This window comes from Bactrocera latifrons, unplaced genomic scaffold, assembly GCF_001853355.1.
Source record: "Bactrocera latifrons isolate USDA-ARS-PBARC rearing strain unplaced genomic scaffold, ASM185335v1 scaffold_2, whole genome shotgun sequence".
Lineage (NCBI taxonomy): Eukaryota > Metazoa > Arthropoda > Insecta > Diptera > Tephritidae > Bactrocera > Bactrocera latifrons.
The window spans coordinates 2238908-2256040 of record NW_017535518.1 but is presented as its reverse complement, the minus strand read 5'-3'; the positions used below and the strand labels follow the sequence as shown (position 1 = coordinate 2256040).

At 33.7% G+C, this 17133-nt stretch overlaps 1 protein-coding gene across 2 annotated transcripts; it reads right to left on the bottom strand.

Moving 5' to 3' along the window:
* Positions 1 to 365: 365 nt before the first annotated feature.
* On the bottom strand, positions 366 to 16030 carry LOC108967800 (serine proteinase stubble). 2 transcript variants are annotated; one of them, XM_018931427.1, is made up of 6 exons: positions 15923 to 16030; positions 14430 to 14642; positions 2096 to 3335; positions 1908 to 2043; positions 1545 to 1841; positions 366 to 616 (listed from the first exon to the last, which is right to left on the bottom strand). In XM_018931427.1, exons 2-6 carry the CDS (start codon positions 14629 to 14631, stop codon positions 461 to 463), a joined length of 2031 nt encoding a protein of 676 aa, XP_018786972.1. In that variant the 5' UTR covers positions 14632 to 14642; positions 15923 to 16030; the 3' UTR covers positions 366 to 460. The 2 variants fall into 2 exon arrangements, with proteins under 2 accessions (XP_018786972.1, XP_018786971.1); XM_018931426.1 differs by lacking the exon at positions 15923 to 16030 and having other exon boundaries at positions 367 to 616; positions 14430 to 14782.
* Positions 16031 to 17133: the final 1103 nt, after the last annotated feature.

Here is a 17133-nt window from a genome sequence, read left to right as displayed (position 1 = left end):
ATTTTTATTTCACGCTCAGCTCTGTTCAAATGAAAATGTTAAAATTTCTCCTGCCGAGCTGGCAGTGGTGAAACTGGCTCATCTCGACCGAGTTAGCCAAAAATATTTTTACGATCTCCGSGCCGTGAACCTTCTCTATGATAGACGTTCTCTGCCTCTGAAATACGTTCTCTGCATACACGCCCCCTCTCTGTTCCTAATCACATTCAGTTGCAGTCAATCAGCTGTTCTCAGTTTGACGCCTAAAAGTATGCTACACATTTTTTTACTAGCGGCGGCATGATCAGTTTGCCCTGCTTTGTCGACACAGATCTTCCGACTAATAAAACTGCTTCAACTCACGCACAGTACTTTATTCATTCCATTTATAAATACAAAAAATACTATAAAGATCGATTTGTATATATGTAAATTATCACTTTGTCTTCGTTTTTATTTTCAGCTTTATATGTTATTCGTACTATTTGATATTTTTGTAAATCCACGGCAATAATGAAGTGATTCTCGTATACACGCCCGGATATTCGCCTTTGCCACAGCCAATGCCCCAAGACACAATGCCAACCTGCGTGTAGCGTGCGCCCTCATTGACAATCAGAGGACCGCCAGAGTCACCCTGAAAGCGATAAAAGTGAGTATTACTCATAAATGTTTCCAACAAAATAATAGACATTAAAAAGAAAGAACTATATGATAGGATTTAAGTCGGTACAAAAAGAAGGAGAGTCAAGCTTTAAGAGAAAAAATCAGCATATTCAGTATCTAAAAACTGCAATACTCTCACGCATTTGTCTTAATATTTCCCTTTTTTTAACATATGTATGTATACATATAAGAGATCAAATTAACTGAAGGACTAGAAAAAGAAGGTTTTGGATTTCTTCTTTTGGATTGTGAGTCCTATATTGCTTCGTTCAATCATAATCTGAAGTCTTTATATGGATTTTTTTCATACAAGATAGGTACGTTGAGGAACTGTCTTACGACGCACCTAGGTCTTTAGGAGTCTCATAGTGAAACCAACGGGACCAAAGTCTCCTTACTTTACTGGCTTCTCTCTGCACCTAATCGAGCTTCTGATGAAGCTCATCAGTACGGCAAGTTTTATCTGTGCTACCTCGGAGACGTCACCATGAAACCCTCGACCGACCGACGATCTATATAAGAAATAGAGCCTTACAATTGCATGAAAAGTATTTAATAGTCTCCTTCTTTTGTACATCCTTACAGTTTCTACTATAGTAATTGTAAAGTTCCTTGTCTATTGACATGTCTGCCTATTAGACAATGAGCGTTTAGTACTTCTGCTAGATTCCTTATATCTTTCATTTAAAATTTTAATAATCGGCAACCCATATTCCTTCTAGTTTATCTGCTTCATGAGCAAGTCAGGTGTTGATTCCACCGATACTCAGCTTAATTTAACAAGCTTAGTCAAAATTTCTCTGAAATTTTTTTAAGTGATTTCTATGAGAGTCTGAAACACCTCAAATCTTAATTCAAAATAACAAATTTCTCTTAATTATTTGTCTGATTCCACTTACACTACACGAATCCTTGGACGCCTGCCCGGCACACACCATCGATTCGATGATGCCACCCGGCGCCGCACGTCCATACTTCCGCGCACAATCATGATTCGCCCAAATGGGTATCTGTACTTTTTGCAGAATTGATGGCTGTGGGCCGTTCTCACGCAAACTGCCCCAGCCTGCTACTGTTGCTACCTTACCACTGTAGCTACGGCTCAGTTGACTGCTTGAGGTGGGCAGGCAAATGGGTTGGACCTCATAAGTGAATTTTATGGGTTCATTTACAGTCAATATGGCGATGTCGTTGTGCTGTAGAGGGAAAGAGATAAACTTTGTCTTAGTATTGTCCAGTTCAAGTGCAACTATTTTACTCACCAGTGTGCTAAAATCGAAGCCTTTGTGACGCACCAAACGCTTAATACGCCGTACAACATGTTGTACTTCGTAATTGGTGCGTATATCGTAGTCGCCGAGATGCGCTGTCATTGCCGCCACATCCCATGAGGTCATTCTATAAATTACCGAGATTAAACATTATACAAACTTTCATTACTAAGACCCACCTGGACACACAATGCGCCGCTGTCAGAATATGATTCTTCGTTATTACACTGCCACCACAAAACTGTTTGCCCGACTTGAATAACACCGCAATCCATGGGAACTCATTCGGACTTGCATTTGTGCCGCCCACAATACGTTCTTGGTCTGGCGCTGCCGGATTCTTAATGCCACATTGTACCGGCAAGCCGTAATTCGATGAACCGCTTGAGATCGGTGTGGTCGGACGTCGGGTTGTTGTTGTAGGCGCAGCAGTTGGACGATACGTTGGGTAACTGGGATAATTTGGGTATCCGGGGTATGCTGGATAACTAGGATAGCTTGGACGGCGTGTTGTAGTCGTTACCGGACGTGGTGTAGTCACCGCTGTTGGACGTCTAGTAGTAGTACGACGTGTGGTTATCGGTGGCGAGCTTGCTGGCGTGCTCGGTTTTGTGGTCACCGAAGCGTGTGTTGGATAATGATGATTGGGTGGATGTGTTGGCAGTGGAGGCGGCCAGACTGCGGCCGATGGTGGATGTGTTGGTAATGGTGGTGGCCATTGATGGACGCTAGAGAATTGGTTACCGAACTGGTTCGGCCATTGATAAGCGAATTCATTGTAGAATGTTGCCGGCTTTGCTGTCGTTGTTTCTGTTTTCTCATCCACATCTTCTGTGATGGGATCGTAAACGACATTGGTGTCCGGCTTGTCAGCTGTTGTCGGCTCGTGCAAAGGATCGACTAGTGGATCGACCTCTGTAGGATGATCCAACTCAATAATATCTTCTTCATCCTTATCTTCTTCAAACTCCTCCTCTGGCTGCGCTGGTTGTGTGGGTACTATGGGTTCGATTGGCGATGTGGGAAGCGGACTCACACCGCCTGGATAGATGAAAGGTGGAAACACACCAGCGCCAGGATAAGTGCCACCCATAAATGTGCCTGTACAACAGATGCCTGTATTTGGACGTCCGAACTGGTCGTAGAAACTGCAGACATCCTGTCCTATACTCGGCACTTGCGGCCACTGACGTAGATTGAGGAAATTAAACTGCCGCTTGGCCCGATAATACGGCTGACAGCTAGTAAAGCGCATACAGATGCCGGGATAACCGCGTGCAGTAATGCATTTGCCGCCTTCAGCGCCATAATTTGTGAGCAACAAAAGTGAGGGATCATAGAAAAGTTGACGTCGTCGCCGTATTTGTTCGTCGGTGGGGTTAGTTACCGTTGTTTTCGAATACACTGCGTCCTCAGGCACTGCAAAGAAAAGTTGAAAGGTTCCTTTAAGTAAAGTCTCAAAAGAATGAACTCATAGAAGTGCTTTACCAAAATGTTTGGCTTCATTAATAAAAATTTGCCAAATTTTTTAACCCAATTAACAAGTCTTGAGTATGCCTTGAAGTCAATGTTAGACACTTAAAAATCAATTCAAGCAGTTTGAACGCAATCAATTAAACGCGTCTACTTTTATGGCTATAAAATGACAAATAAAGATGTAGATAAAATGAAGAGATCTAATCTATGTATTTCAAGTAGCTGCTTGAGCTTTTGCCAGTGGCTCGTTAAAGAAGTCATTAAATGGCTCGTGTGGGCTTCTGTATATGAGTGAAAGGAAGACGACAATTATGAATGTAAATTTATTTTAAGCAACACACATTCGCTCGTTTCACTGGAATCTTTATTATTTGTAAAGCGTTGGTTCTAATCAATTATGTGTTTAATAAATGAGCTGTGATTTTATGGCTCAGGCTGAATGGTTACACAAATTTCTTAGTTTGTCATGCTCAGTAATTATATACATATCTCATTTCGACGAGCTTTCATTAACAGAATTTATAATTCAGCAATATTTTTGAACCCAGGTAATTGATGATTATTATCATATAATTTACTTTCTCTTTAATAATCTATTTTTTTCTAATAAATGCATAATGTGCTCAGACCAGAGGAGGATTCAGATGTTTTTAGATTACTTAGGATTTTATGGTATACGACGTAATATTGTTTGATGTTTGATTTTAAATGGAGGAAGTGGGTAGAATTACAGATCAAGGTTCAAGTTTAAGTACGTCCACATTAAGGGATTACATGGGTTTACGGCAAAAATTAGCTGTCAAAAACTAACTTAAGATTCATAATTGCCGACTTTGTCAGTATAAGAAAGAGATATGCATACCAACATAACGCAACAAAACAATCGTGTCGCATATCGGTCAGAAGTGTCTTAAAAAGCAGGGTTGCAGTTTAAAGTGTAAAGTGTTGCCAGAAGTAAGCAAGTTATACTAGGTACCATGCCACAAAGGCATCGAGTCTAATGAAATAGTAGACGAGAACGCCAAGAATGCTGTACGGCTAACAGTATAAATTGTAATCAACATGGGGAAACTCATTCACTGTCTATACGACGATCCCGACAGAAGCATGGTAAAGAAAATCAATATCCGATGGAACGAGCTATCTAAGCGCAAAACTGCTAAAGTTATGTACAAAACGGTAGATCGAAAGTATACAAAATTTGTAATGACACCCGATAGACGGTAGAAACATAATGGAAATACTAACTGGTCACTGTCTGGTGGCGATACACGGCCGCCGGATGGAAAACGCAAGGAAACAATGGAGATACTTCACTTATGCACTTGTCCCGTATTGGTAAGACTACAGACTACGATGTAAGCATCTGAGGTTTCCACGGTTTGATGCACTGGAGAAGTGTAGTGAGACCGCAATGTCTGTGAAAATTTGCATCAAGAGGTGACAATGTAAAGAATCAAATTATTTCAAGCAGGAGCTTTCTTATCTGTATAACCCATGATACGTATAGCTCATCCAAAGACAGCTCTAGATTGGCTAAAACGTGCGGTGTGAATGAATCTTAGCTATTTAGCTCTGTATGTATTACAGCTAGCATGAATTCATACTAATAGTCTCCTCTGCATCGGATATACCAGACAGAGAAGATCTTGGATTCAATTATGATCCAGCTGATTTAGTAAAAAAAAATCAATAAACTAACGGAGTCGAATGTGTTATCGAATATTTTTTTGACACAGTTGTGTTTGTCCTGCGTCACTTTTGAAAACACAGATCCATACGGCAAGTTGAATGACCCGAGATGTATTTACTTTAGTGAAACAATTAAACAATTTTCTTTTACATTAGACCACATACAAAAACATACGGGGCGTCCATAAAATATTGTCGACCGCGGTTGCCTATGTTGGCATAGATTACTCAGTATTGACAAAATACTTAAATGGTTCGGCCGCCGGTGCCATGCTGAATGCCAAATTGCTGCTTGCGCCTACCCCACAGCGCACTGTCAAGTTTCTTCACCTCACTCTATGCTTCTTTCCTACGTTATGGTTATTATTCTTTCTTTTTGGTTGGTAGTATATGTAAATATGCGCACGCTTCACAGATATTTCATTTGTTTTACTTTTTGTATGTTTTTTTCATGAGGCTCCCTATTTTCTGCCCAAATTTCTGCAAATCAAACGCTCACTTCATATTTATATTTGTATTCAGCTAGTTGTGAAACCATTTATGTTTATTTGTGAAATGATTTGACAGCTACATAATTTAGAGTCACAATAGTTCTTTAGTGCTTCTTTCTCTCGGTGAAATGTATTAATAAATATAGCAAACAAATATACATAGATATGGATATGCAATAGAATTTTCCGCTATATTATAATATATTTTCAGTTAAGAAATATACGCTTCGATAAAAAATGCTTACAGCTTTCAACCAATTCACCAATATCTGTATAACCAACACGCTTTTATTTCACCGCTATGTAAATATTTCATTACACATTATTCGAGGGAATTCTTATTTCTAATTCTTGCTAAGATCGCTGAACTCATTCATCATAAATATTTGCTTTCCTTGCACGTGCTTTGCATTCATGTGTACAAAATTATAATATAATATTTCCAATTCTATATGTGATATAACGGGTGATCCAAGTAGATGTACTTTTTTCAATAGCCTTTTTTTCACAGATCACACGTGAGTGGTATGAAGCTGCAATGTCAGTTCTGTTCAATATTGTCTGCCATTTAATTATGGCAAGATTTACGCCTGAACAACGTTAAAAGTCATTCAACTTTGTTACGAAAACTCACGTTCTATAAAGAATGGGTTTATCGCGCTTCGTTTATGAGCTTATGGTCAACACTATCGGTCTGCTGAGCGTACTATTCACAACACTATCACCAAACTTGAGAACCAGTTTCAAATAATATTCGATCGAATAGAAAACATCCAGCCCACAGTGAAGAAAATATAGAAGCTGTAGCTGATAGTGTAGACGAAGGCCGTGGAGAGTCGATTTGGTACCATTCGCAGCAACCCGAACTGACGTATAGAACGACTTGGTGCATTTTACGTCGAGATCTTAAATTAAAAGCATAGAAAATACAATTTGTCCAAGAACTGAAGCCGCTTCACCCTCCCAAGCGACATCGCTTCGTTCTATGGGCTCTTGAAAATTTTCAAGAACATCCGACGTTTTCGAAACAAATTTTGTAAAGCGATGAGGCGCATTTCTGGTTCAAATAAAAAGTTCTTAAAATGTGTTCACGGCTTTGATGATGTGAATTTTCAACTGTAAAACTTTTGTTATATCCGAATATAATTTCCTTTTTTCTTGACTCGTCTGCTTCTTCTTTATTATGGTCACTTGAATTTTTAAAGAATTGTAACCAAAAAATGCCAATACCTACAATTTTTTAAATATGTGCTTTGAATACTGATTTGTATGATCACGTGTGAACTGCGTATGGATAGTATACTTTTAGTTGTCTATGCATGAAGAAATATAGCGACCGTAACCTCTCAGGTTCAAGCGAGAAATACCTTAAGGAAAAAGCAGCCGGGAGTTGTAATTAATTCCTCGGATAAAAGGTATTTTAAAAAGAAATATTTTGCTAAGTTGGTAAGACTGTCCTTAATCACTATGCCAAAATTGAGCGCGGCAACTGCCCAACTCGATACACGTCAGTAGTGCGTTGCTATTTTTACAACGGATAAAAATATCGAACAAAGACTTTGTTTAAAATTTTATATTTCTAACCGAACTTCGTGTGCGGAATCGTTGCGAATGTTGGAAAAGGCTTATTTATGGTTATACAGTTTTATCAAAAAACACAAGCCTATGAGTGGCTTCAAAGACGGTCCAGAGATTGCTGAAGTCATGTTCTTTCTCGACTCGACCTGGTAAAACTGATTTTTTTTTAAGTGTACCGTAAATAGGTCTCTTGATCGTGCCTATTCCGATTCCATATTCATGCAGAGCATTGTAACTGAAGAAATCGAGCCGAAAAAAACCACGCCACAGCGATTTTTTCCAGTATTCGTGATTTGGTGCATTTCGAGTTTATTTTGGAGGAATAGAAAGTCAATAAGGAGTTATATTTGACTTATTGAGGAATTTGCGTGAGAACATCCGTCAAAAACAGTGAGTGGGAATTGTGGAAAAACAATTCATGATTTTTTCACGATATTAATGCAACATCATGCATAGCAGCCACCGTATTCAACCGATTTAGCTCCGTGTGATCTTTTCTTGTTCTTAAAATTGGAATTGTCGCTCGTGGAACTCGTTTTCAGTTGACGAAAAGTATTTCGACGACTAGAAAAATCGTTTTTATAAGTGTATTACATCTGGTGTCGATTATTTTGAAGGGACAAAATAAATATTAATGAATAATTAAATATTTTGTATTTAATTCACAATTTTCGGGTACTTTTTTGGCACAATGTATATTGAAGTCGACTAATTCTTGGTCATCGAATTTTATATTTACGCTTACGCTCTTAATTGCTTAATTTTGATACTGGCTACTAAAGCCAAAAATTCAATAAAATTTAAAGAAAATATCACACTATTCTCATAAGCTGTATTTTTTCTGTAAAATTTTTTATTTTCTTTCCGTAATTTTATTTAAAAAAGTTCACAGTCATGAATATGGTGCAAAACCCTGGCAACAACACTCAGCTTTCATAAAGTTGCTATCTTTTCCCATCTAAAAGATCTATCAAAACTTTGTCCCATCATTCTTCAGCCACCACCGCTGATAGTTTCAGCACACTTCGTCTGCTCAAGTGTTTTATGACATACTAGACTCGTACGAGTAGTTCGCAAAACTTACGTAGGTGTCAAATTAATGGGATTCCTGCTCTTTATAGCCGGCAACAAGGCAAGCAAATTGATTAACTGTTTAGTATGTACAAGTAGTGCACGTGCGAATATACATACATACCACATATATAAAGACAAAACGCAAAAAGGCTAAATTCCTCATGCCCACAATAATTCAAAACCAATTTAGTCAAAAGTCGTAAATGTTGCCAATTATAGTGCTGCCACGCTCCAAAGTTGTATGTGAAATGGTTTTTATACAAAATGTCTTCACTTCCATATAGACAAATGTACATCTAAAATACAGGCATGAGTGCGTTACTTCACTTTAAGTACTTTCTTTTGCTTTTGCGCATTTGCAATCACATAAGTGGACAGGTTGTTGTGTACTTCGTACCTTTTTTTGTTTATGTGAATGTATATATAGTATGTATTTATGTACATATGTTTAGTGACGGTAGAACGCCAGTAGGCAGCGCATGTGTAACATGTTGGAATGCGAGGCAAATACGAGACGAAAAATCATGTTCACAATATCGCTACATTCTAGAGGCCACCGGTGGCTCCCCGCGAACTGTCTGCTGTAATAATATTGTCGGTGACCCAGAAAATCGAAATCTTTTATTTACATATAAATTTGTCATCCTTTGGGTGCCTTTTATGGTGTGCTCTTTACTTTATTTTTTTTTACCAGCTCACGTTTCCTTTTGAATATGCTTACGGTATTTTTTCAAGTCGATTTTCAGTCACTCCAAATTTGTTGCCTTTTCGTATTGATTTGTAATACATCACTTTCAAAAACCGTTGGAATATGGTTGTAAGAATATTTTTTTATATGTTTGTAGTTATGTATGCGGAGTTACGAGAATTGAACTCACCAAGAGTAACTGAAATTTATTAGCAATAAATAACGGTGTAAATTTTATTTAAATATGCTGGGTAACAGTAAATTTATTGTCATATTCTGTAAACTGATACTTTTTGTAATCCATTAAAGTTGTGTCAATTTAAATTTTTTGGTAATTTTCAGTACCTTGACTCACAGCTGTCCTACTTATACAATTGGTTTCATTATTTTTTAACTTGATTTTTATATACATTCGTATGAGCGCTGACTATATTGAAATTTTTATTTTTGGAAAATTCCATATTTTATAAATTTTTGTTTAAAATCATTTTAGGTTAGTTTAAGGGCAGTGAAAATAAAAGGGGATTGAAAAAGAAGTGTTGTGACAATTAAAACTTCTTAATTTTAAAGGTAAAGTAAATCTGGTTTACATCTCTATTTTTTTCTAACATACTTGTATAATATTATGCAATGTACATAGAATCAATGACTAGCTAATAAATATTTATTTAGAAGCATTATTTGTCCCCACTATAAGCAAAATTTTCCGCGCCTCTGTGCTGCAGTATAACAATTAGTCTGAAATTCGATTTTCAGGTTCAAGGTTTCCGAGACCCAATTGATGCTAGTATGCATCTACATAAAAAACATTGTCAAGATTTAAGATTATCACACTTTGACGACAAATCAGCGCTTGGCTCAGCTGTAATTAAAGGTAGCATGATGGGAGCTTATGTTAAAGCTTACAACGACTTTTTACTACGTTTTTTTTTTGCTCTGTCACTATCATTTTTAAATGCATACACATGTCTACATGCATATATAAAAGTACATTTGGATGCCTGCAGTTTGTTTATCAGCGCGCATGCTTATGCACTTCATTTGCTGTCGGCGTGGTTATTGAAGCCGGCACGTTCCAAGCCGCCTTTTGCTTTCGTTGAGCATCAACAGCCAATAAAAGACTATAATCTGCTACTTCTTAACTACAATTGAATGCGTTGCCGTAATAATAATCGGTTACCGGTTTTTTCCATTCATTCATGCTTGAACTCTTTGAATTATAAGCCATTTATGTAAATGGGACATTTGCTGCTGTGAGGCAGACATGAGAATTTATAGTTTAACTGGGTTTATGTGGGAAGGTGTATGCCTGCATTGTATCGAAGAACTTTTTTTTAATATAATGCAAGTATTTCATTTAATATAAAGCTTGATTTTAACAAAAATTCTGTGTACAAAAATGTGTCCGATATTCGAAAAAATTAATTCGCAAATCTTCCCTAAATTTGTTAATCCTACATACATAGGTGTTTTGAAAAATGTTATAAGTTCTGGTTTTCAGTAAATTAAATTTTCATTACTTGTGTGTTCGAATAAGTTTTCGAAAAAAGTTCTCTGATTTAGTTAACAATTCTAGATGGTTTTATCTTGAAAAAAATTAAAATTTAAAAACTAAAATAAACAAAAATTAATAAATTTTTATTATTTTGTATGTTCGAAAAATATTTCGAAAAAATTCATTGATTTAATTCAAAATTCTAGATTTTCTTTTTCCGAAAAATTAATAAATATAACACAGCAAGTTCGAAAAAATTTATGTTTTTTCTTATCTTCGAAATAGTTTTCGAAAAATTTATTTAAAAAAATTTAAAAGCTTTTTGGTATTGTAAATTTTTTAAATAGCTTATAATCAAAATTATAGAAATTCGGATTGTTTTTATCTTCATTATATTTTTCAAAGGGTTCTTTAAATTAGTTGAAAATTGTTTTAGCATGGTACGCTTTGTAAATAAGTTATAAGAAAATAAAATAAATTATGATTATTTATATCTTTGAAAATATATTTCCAACAACTTTTGATAAATTTTGTAAATAATTTACAAGAAATTCAATAAAGTCTGATTTTTTCTTATCTTCCAAAATATTTTCTAAAAACCTTTCTGAATTTATGAAATATTATTATAACAAATTTTTAAAATAATTTAATAATAATTCAATAATTTCTGAACAGCTACAAAAAAATTCCGAGAGAGTTGGGAAAATTGTGTTCTTTGAAAAGTGTTAAAAATTCTATGAATACTTCGAAAAAAATTAAAAGTTCTGACTGAATATTCCAAAAATATTCGAAAAAGTTCTTTGAAATGTAGTAGTGTTTTGATAAATTTTGTATATGAATTTTGTAAAAAAATTATACATTAAAGTTATCTTCGAAGAAATGCTAGTATTTTGATACATTTTGTAAATGATTTATACAAAAAAAAAATAAATGTTATATTAATTTCAATTTAATGTAAATCATTTATAAAAAAAGTTAAATAATAGTTATTTTCGAAAAAAAATTCGAAAAAGTTGAAAAAGCTAAAAATTTCTTTGATTAAAAAAAAAACATTATAAATTACCAATTTTATTAAAATCTTACGAAAATCTAAAAACAAGAAAAAATTTCGAAAATTTTTGATAAGTTAAAAGTAATTTATATATTAAAAGCTTTTATTGATTTATTGTTTGTTTCTAAATATTGTGTAAAGAAAAATTGTATTTTTATAAAAACAGTTTCCTACAGCAAAAAAAAAAAAATATGTTCCTCGAATTAGCAATAATATTTTATAAAAAAAAAATACATTAAGTCGCAGAAAGAAATCTACTTGTTATCTCCACCTTCGACATATCATCTTAAGACCATTTAAAAGATTGTTCTATTTTGCGCTTAAGATTATTTTTTGTTCTTTCCTTAAGTTTAAGCTCAGAGGCCTTTCACATTTCAATATTTTGCCCACACACTTTTGCTCATTAGCCCACTAACATAAACAGTTTAACGAAAATGCTCTCTTCCTATGCTGCACTCTTTTCTACGAACAACAGGCCTGTCAATTTGTTAAATCACACGAAATCTCTTAATGCAATTACATTGACATGATTGGAGTATCGATAAGCGTAATTAGAATTGTAACGTGTGTGTGTAGAACAAGGCGCGTGCGCACATTTTCAAAGAGCAGAATATAAAAGTGATCAAAAAATGCGGTCTAAGCACACACACACACACAGACATATATTTATTAGGCTTAAGTTTGCCTAAACGCGCGACGTTCAATAACACCTACGCGCTTTTTTTGGTGCCTCGTCTTGGTCTTCTTCTTGTTGGCTGTTAAACACTCCCGTGCGGCACGTCTTTCCAACCGATGTGCTTTATGGTTGTTGCTTTTGTTGTCACTAGCTGAGTTCGTTACCATTTTCAAATGTAAACATTACCAAATTGCTTGTATGAGTGTCCAACAATATGTGCACTTACTTACACACACACATACATACATAAGTAAAGGTACGCTGTACCTTTTTTACGACCTTTTACTTGTATTGAAAAAGTCGCAAAAAATGTGAAATCAATTGGATCTGTTCAATTGCTTTTTATTAGTGAAGGTCAAATTTAATATTCTGTGCTCTTCGGTATATAGAATTTTAGCTTTTTAAATAGTAAAATAATTCAAAAGCATTATACGCGCCTTGTGACATGACTATTAAACACCGTGCGCTTTTGTGTGAGTAATGGCGCACTCAGCCTGTTGGATGAGGAGTCAATGAACTGCCAGTTTTCGATTTGATTTAACCACTTGGAATAACATGTAAGTATTTAAAAGGTTTTTTTCTGAGAACAGACGCATTGTAAACTCTAAAAATTAATTCTTTTTCAAAGAAAATTTTGAAAAAAAAAAATTAATTTGTTTACTTTTTTTCTCAGGAGGAGAATCCACCCAAAGGAATAAAATATCAATATCTTTTGCAACCAAATTGCATTAATATTTTTTTTTTTTTTTTTGGATATTTTGCTAAGAAATTCCTAAATTAAAACTTTTATGAAGGTCTGGATTTCTTAAATATTCTTTACTTTAGATGTATTTCTTCAACTTTCAGTTAGCAGTCGATAAAGATTTTTAAAAAGTTAAAGTCACGTCCTGTTTTGACGATGTCTGTACTTATTCCAAGAGTAATTCTGAAACTCTTGTCTCACCAAAAGCAGGTCAGCCTTAAATAATGCATCTATTGTCAAAGTTTAAGACTAAGAAGATCCCGACCTCAGCTTTAGTGGACATCATATTCATTTCGAATATTTTTTATTAATAAAAAAAAAATGTAAATATTTTATCATTTTCATTCTTAAAAAAATAATATAAATTTTTAAAATATTAAAAAAAAACATTTTTTTACCCAATATTTGTTAAAATTTATTTAAATCTTTTTCATATATTTTTTGGAAATTTTCGTTTAATTTTGTCAGGTTTTTTCAATTTTTTTTTTTTAGAGAATTTACTTAAAAAAATACAGGGAATATGTGTTTTATTACATGCACCACTTTTGTATAAATTTTGAAGCAATTGGGAAGTGTGACCTACATGGAAGTAAAGTTGTAATTGCAAGTGAAGTTCCGACAGTTATAAGACATTTTTCGATAGTTGGGAGTAATTTAAAATATTTTTAAGAAAACTTTAAAGTAATATTTATCTATCATATTAAATATTAAAATATATTAAATTAAAGTTTTTTAGCTTATGTTTTATTTTATTCAAAACTATTATTTTAAGCTGAAGAAATATAGTCAGTATTCCAAGTAGCAGTGAAATCAATTTTGCAAATATTTCTAAAAAAAATTCATAAGTCCAAATATTTATTTTATTAAATATATATTACATTAGTTTTTTGAGGTTTCAAGAGCTTGAATATTTGTTTTATTGGACTTTAATTTTTTCACTTGAAAGAAAAGAATTTTGTAAAATCTTGATCATTTCAATTTTTCAATTAACATTTTTAATTGTGTTAAAACTCGTTAACATGGAAGTTGTACATTTGTTTTTTTTTTTTGTTTTATTACCTACAACTTTTGTATTTAACTTTTGTCCATTGCACTTGTAGTTTTTCCAGATATCGACCTTAACAGTATTCTTTTCTTAAAAACTTAATTAACCCTTCCCTTTACCACTTTTCTACCCTAGATTGCCAGTAAATAATCTCTTCTTAATTTTTATCATATTATCTTCCTTTTTCAATGGGCTTGGACTGGCATATTTGGGGGAATATGATCATGTGATTTTTTTTTTTAATTTTCTACCCAGAAATTGTTTCAAAAATCATAAGTATCATATGTATTCTTTAGGAATTTTTGAAGCAAAAATATTTGATATATTCATATAAATTAATTGTTTAATCGCTTAAAGGGCTCAAAAAAACCCGATTAATATTATAAAAATATTTTTTCGAACAACGCATTACTCATACGCACCGTTACACTGCTTTAGTATAAATTTTTAATTGCAGGATTACACCAAGTATTTAATATTTCCCACAATCCACTTCAAGTCTCACCTTCGATCGCTTCCGTGTCCACGCCATCGAACTCTGCCGACAACGTAGACTCTGTTGCATTGGCAGCATTCGCCAAAAGTTGCGCTTCCTCGAGGTCTGCTGGTAACAATTTCACCTGTGCCACAGTCGTATTGAGTTCAGCGCACAATATCGCATGCCATAAAGAGCAGAATAACAGCAGAGTCTTTAGCATTTTAGACATTTCGCGATTAACTAAAAAAGACGCATGAATTTTCAAATCCCAAAACAAGATGCTTGAACCGAAAGCGATGTCCAAATGGAAATTACGCGGTTTTATGACAAATATTGTTGAAATTAAATAAATTAGTGGCTTAATAAAATTTAACATTAAATTTAACATTAAATTTTAACATTAAATTTTATTGCAAATTTTTTTATTGCACTTTTTTTTAACTTTTCAACACTTTTAAAATTTTTGGATTTTTTTTTTTAATATTTTTAGAATTTTTTTTTAGGCTCAACGCGAACTGTCCTTTAAGTTGTATTAAAGAGTTTCTCTTGCAAAATTCGCTCGAACCTTTTACGCGCCGCTTTTTAGGCCGCGACCGTTTACGTTGAACGCACTTTTTGGTCTGAATCGAAAATTCTGTGCGGCACTTCTGTCAACAGTTATGTTTCTGCGCTGTACGCACTAGAACGGCATGGCTGGAACACGAATGACAACAACAACAACAACAATCAGCTATATTGTTAAAGCTATAAGCCCAGATGACTTGAAAATGCCGGCAGTACAAGCCCTGTCTCTTATACACATCTAGATGTGTATAAGAGACAGGTACGCACTAGAACGGCATGGCTGGAACACGAATGACAACAACAACAACAACAATCAGCTATATTGTTAAAGCTATAAGCCCAGATGACTTGAAAATGCCGGCAGTACAAGCCTGAACATGACACATTGGTTTATTGATTACCAGCATTTAACAAATTGCCCAAGGAACAGCACAAACATACATATGAATATATATACCATTGTATGTGTAATGTATGCGACTAGAATGGGATTAAATTAAAAGTGACACAAAAATCGGCGCAGTAAAAACAGTAAAACCAAGTTCACAAGAAATAGAAAAAAAAGTAAAAATTGTGTGGGATATTGTGAAATTTTTTTATTTTTATTTTTTTTTTTTATTATAATTTTTTTTTTATTTATTTATTTTTTTTTAATTTTTTTTTTTTGATTTCTTATTGACTTTATATTTATTGTATTTTAAAACTTTCTTCTGCATACGTATTTTTTTGTTTCATTACACACACTTCTATATATATAATACATATATATGTATGTATATATACTGTCTCTTATACACATCTAATTGATTACTTAGAAACCGCAAATAATATTTTTATTTTAATATGCATACATATGTTTAAATACATTATAATAATTTTATTTTTTTTATTTAATATTTAATTTTAATTTTAAAAATTTCACAAAAATATTTTCTTTAATGCTTTTGCACGCATACCAATATTATCCTTCCTTCACTTCACTTTGCCCATAATTACTTGATTTTTTCTTTTCTTAGTCACACACTTGGCTCGTCTTGGCACCACCTCGTATCGCTCATCCATACGCTTACGCGTCAATAACCCGACTGAATTCTTAACTTTCTCGCTCCGTTTGAGTTGCAGTAAAATTCAAAGTGACCAAACCATGGGCCAATAACTAGTCCCTCAATAGTTTGTGTGTCTAACAAATAAACGCCAAATTCAATAACAACAAAAACAGAAACATCAACAAACAAATGGTTATTGAGTGACCATAGAATATTCTATGCGCGCCTACTAATACACAAACCATTTTCTTGTCCTTCTCATTTCTAATTTTTCTTTTGTTTTTGCTTTGCGTAAATACGAAGTTCGATTGCTACTTCAGTTTACATAGCTGCTATTTTCTTTTCTTTTCTATCTACTTTTATTATCTTTTATCTACTTTTATTGTTTTTATGTTAATTTATGTCGACATTTTGCAATTTTTATAGTATTATGGTAAATTTCTAGTAGCGCTTTCAACTTCACTTTTACTATATGAATGTGCTGCTTCTATGGTGGAATGGGATCCGTATTAAAATATTTGTCTTTTTCACACTATTTAGAGCCACATACAATATACACTGTAATATAGCTACAAATTCACATGGTATAACACAAAAGACTTATGTCACAAATACAATATTCACAATATTCACACAGTTTAAAAGAAAAGACTTATGACACAAACTTACTTGACATAAACTCCATACTGGCACAAAAGACTCAAGAAACAAACTCGAACAGCTGGTCGAAGTAAAAGAATAGTGGAAATAGATTAGGTTAAAGTTTAACGAAACTATTAACGAATCATCTTTTATTTTTGACAGATAATAATGTCCATTGAAATAAAAAAGTTAAAAACAGAATTTAAGGAAAATAAAAAACTTGATGATATGTCGTCCGGAAGAGATAGGGGATTGAGTTTTTAAAATAAAAAATGGTATACTATCTTTATTCCCTACAAAAATATAAGCCCTATGGAAAAAAGTTACATGGCAAAGTTGTAGGTAATAACTGCTGATCCAGTAGAGATACTTTTTCAAATAGCTTCTTTTTTTTTTTTTTTTTTTTTTTGACAAATCACCAGTGAGTCGTGTCAAGGTGTCATGCTATTTTTTTAGTATTGTTCTGCCTTTCATCGTAG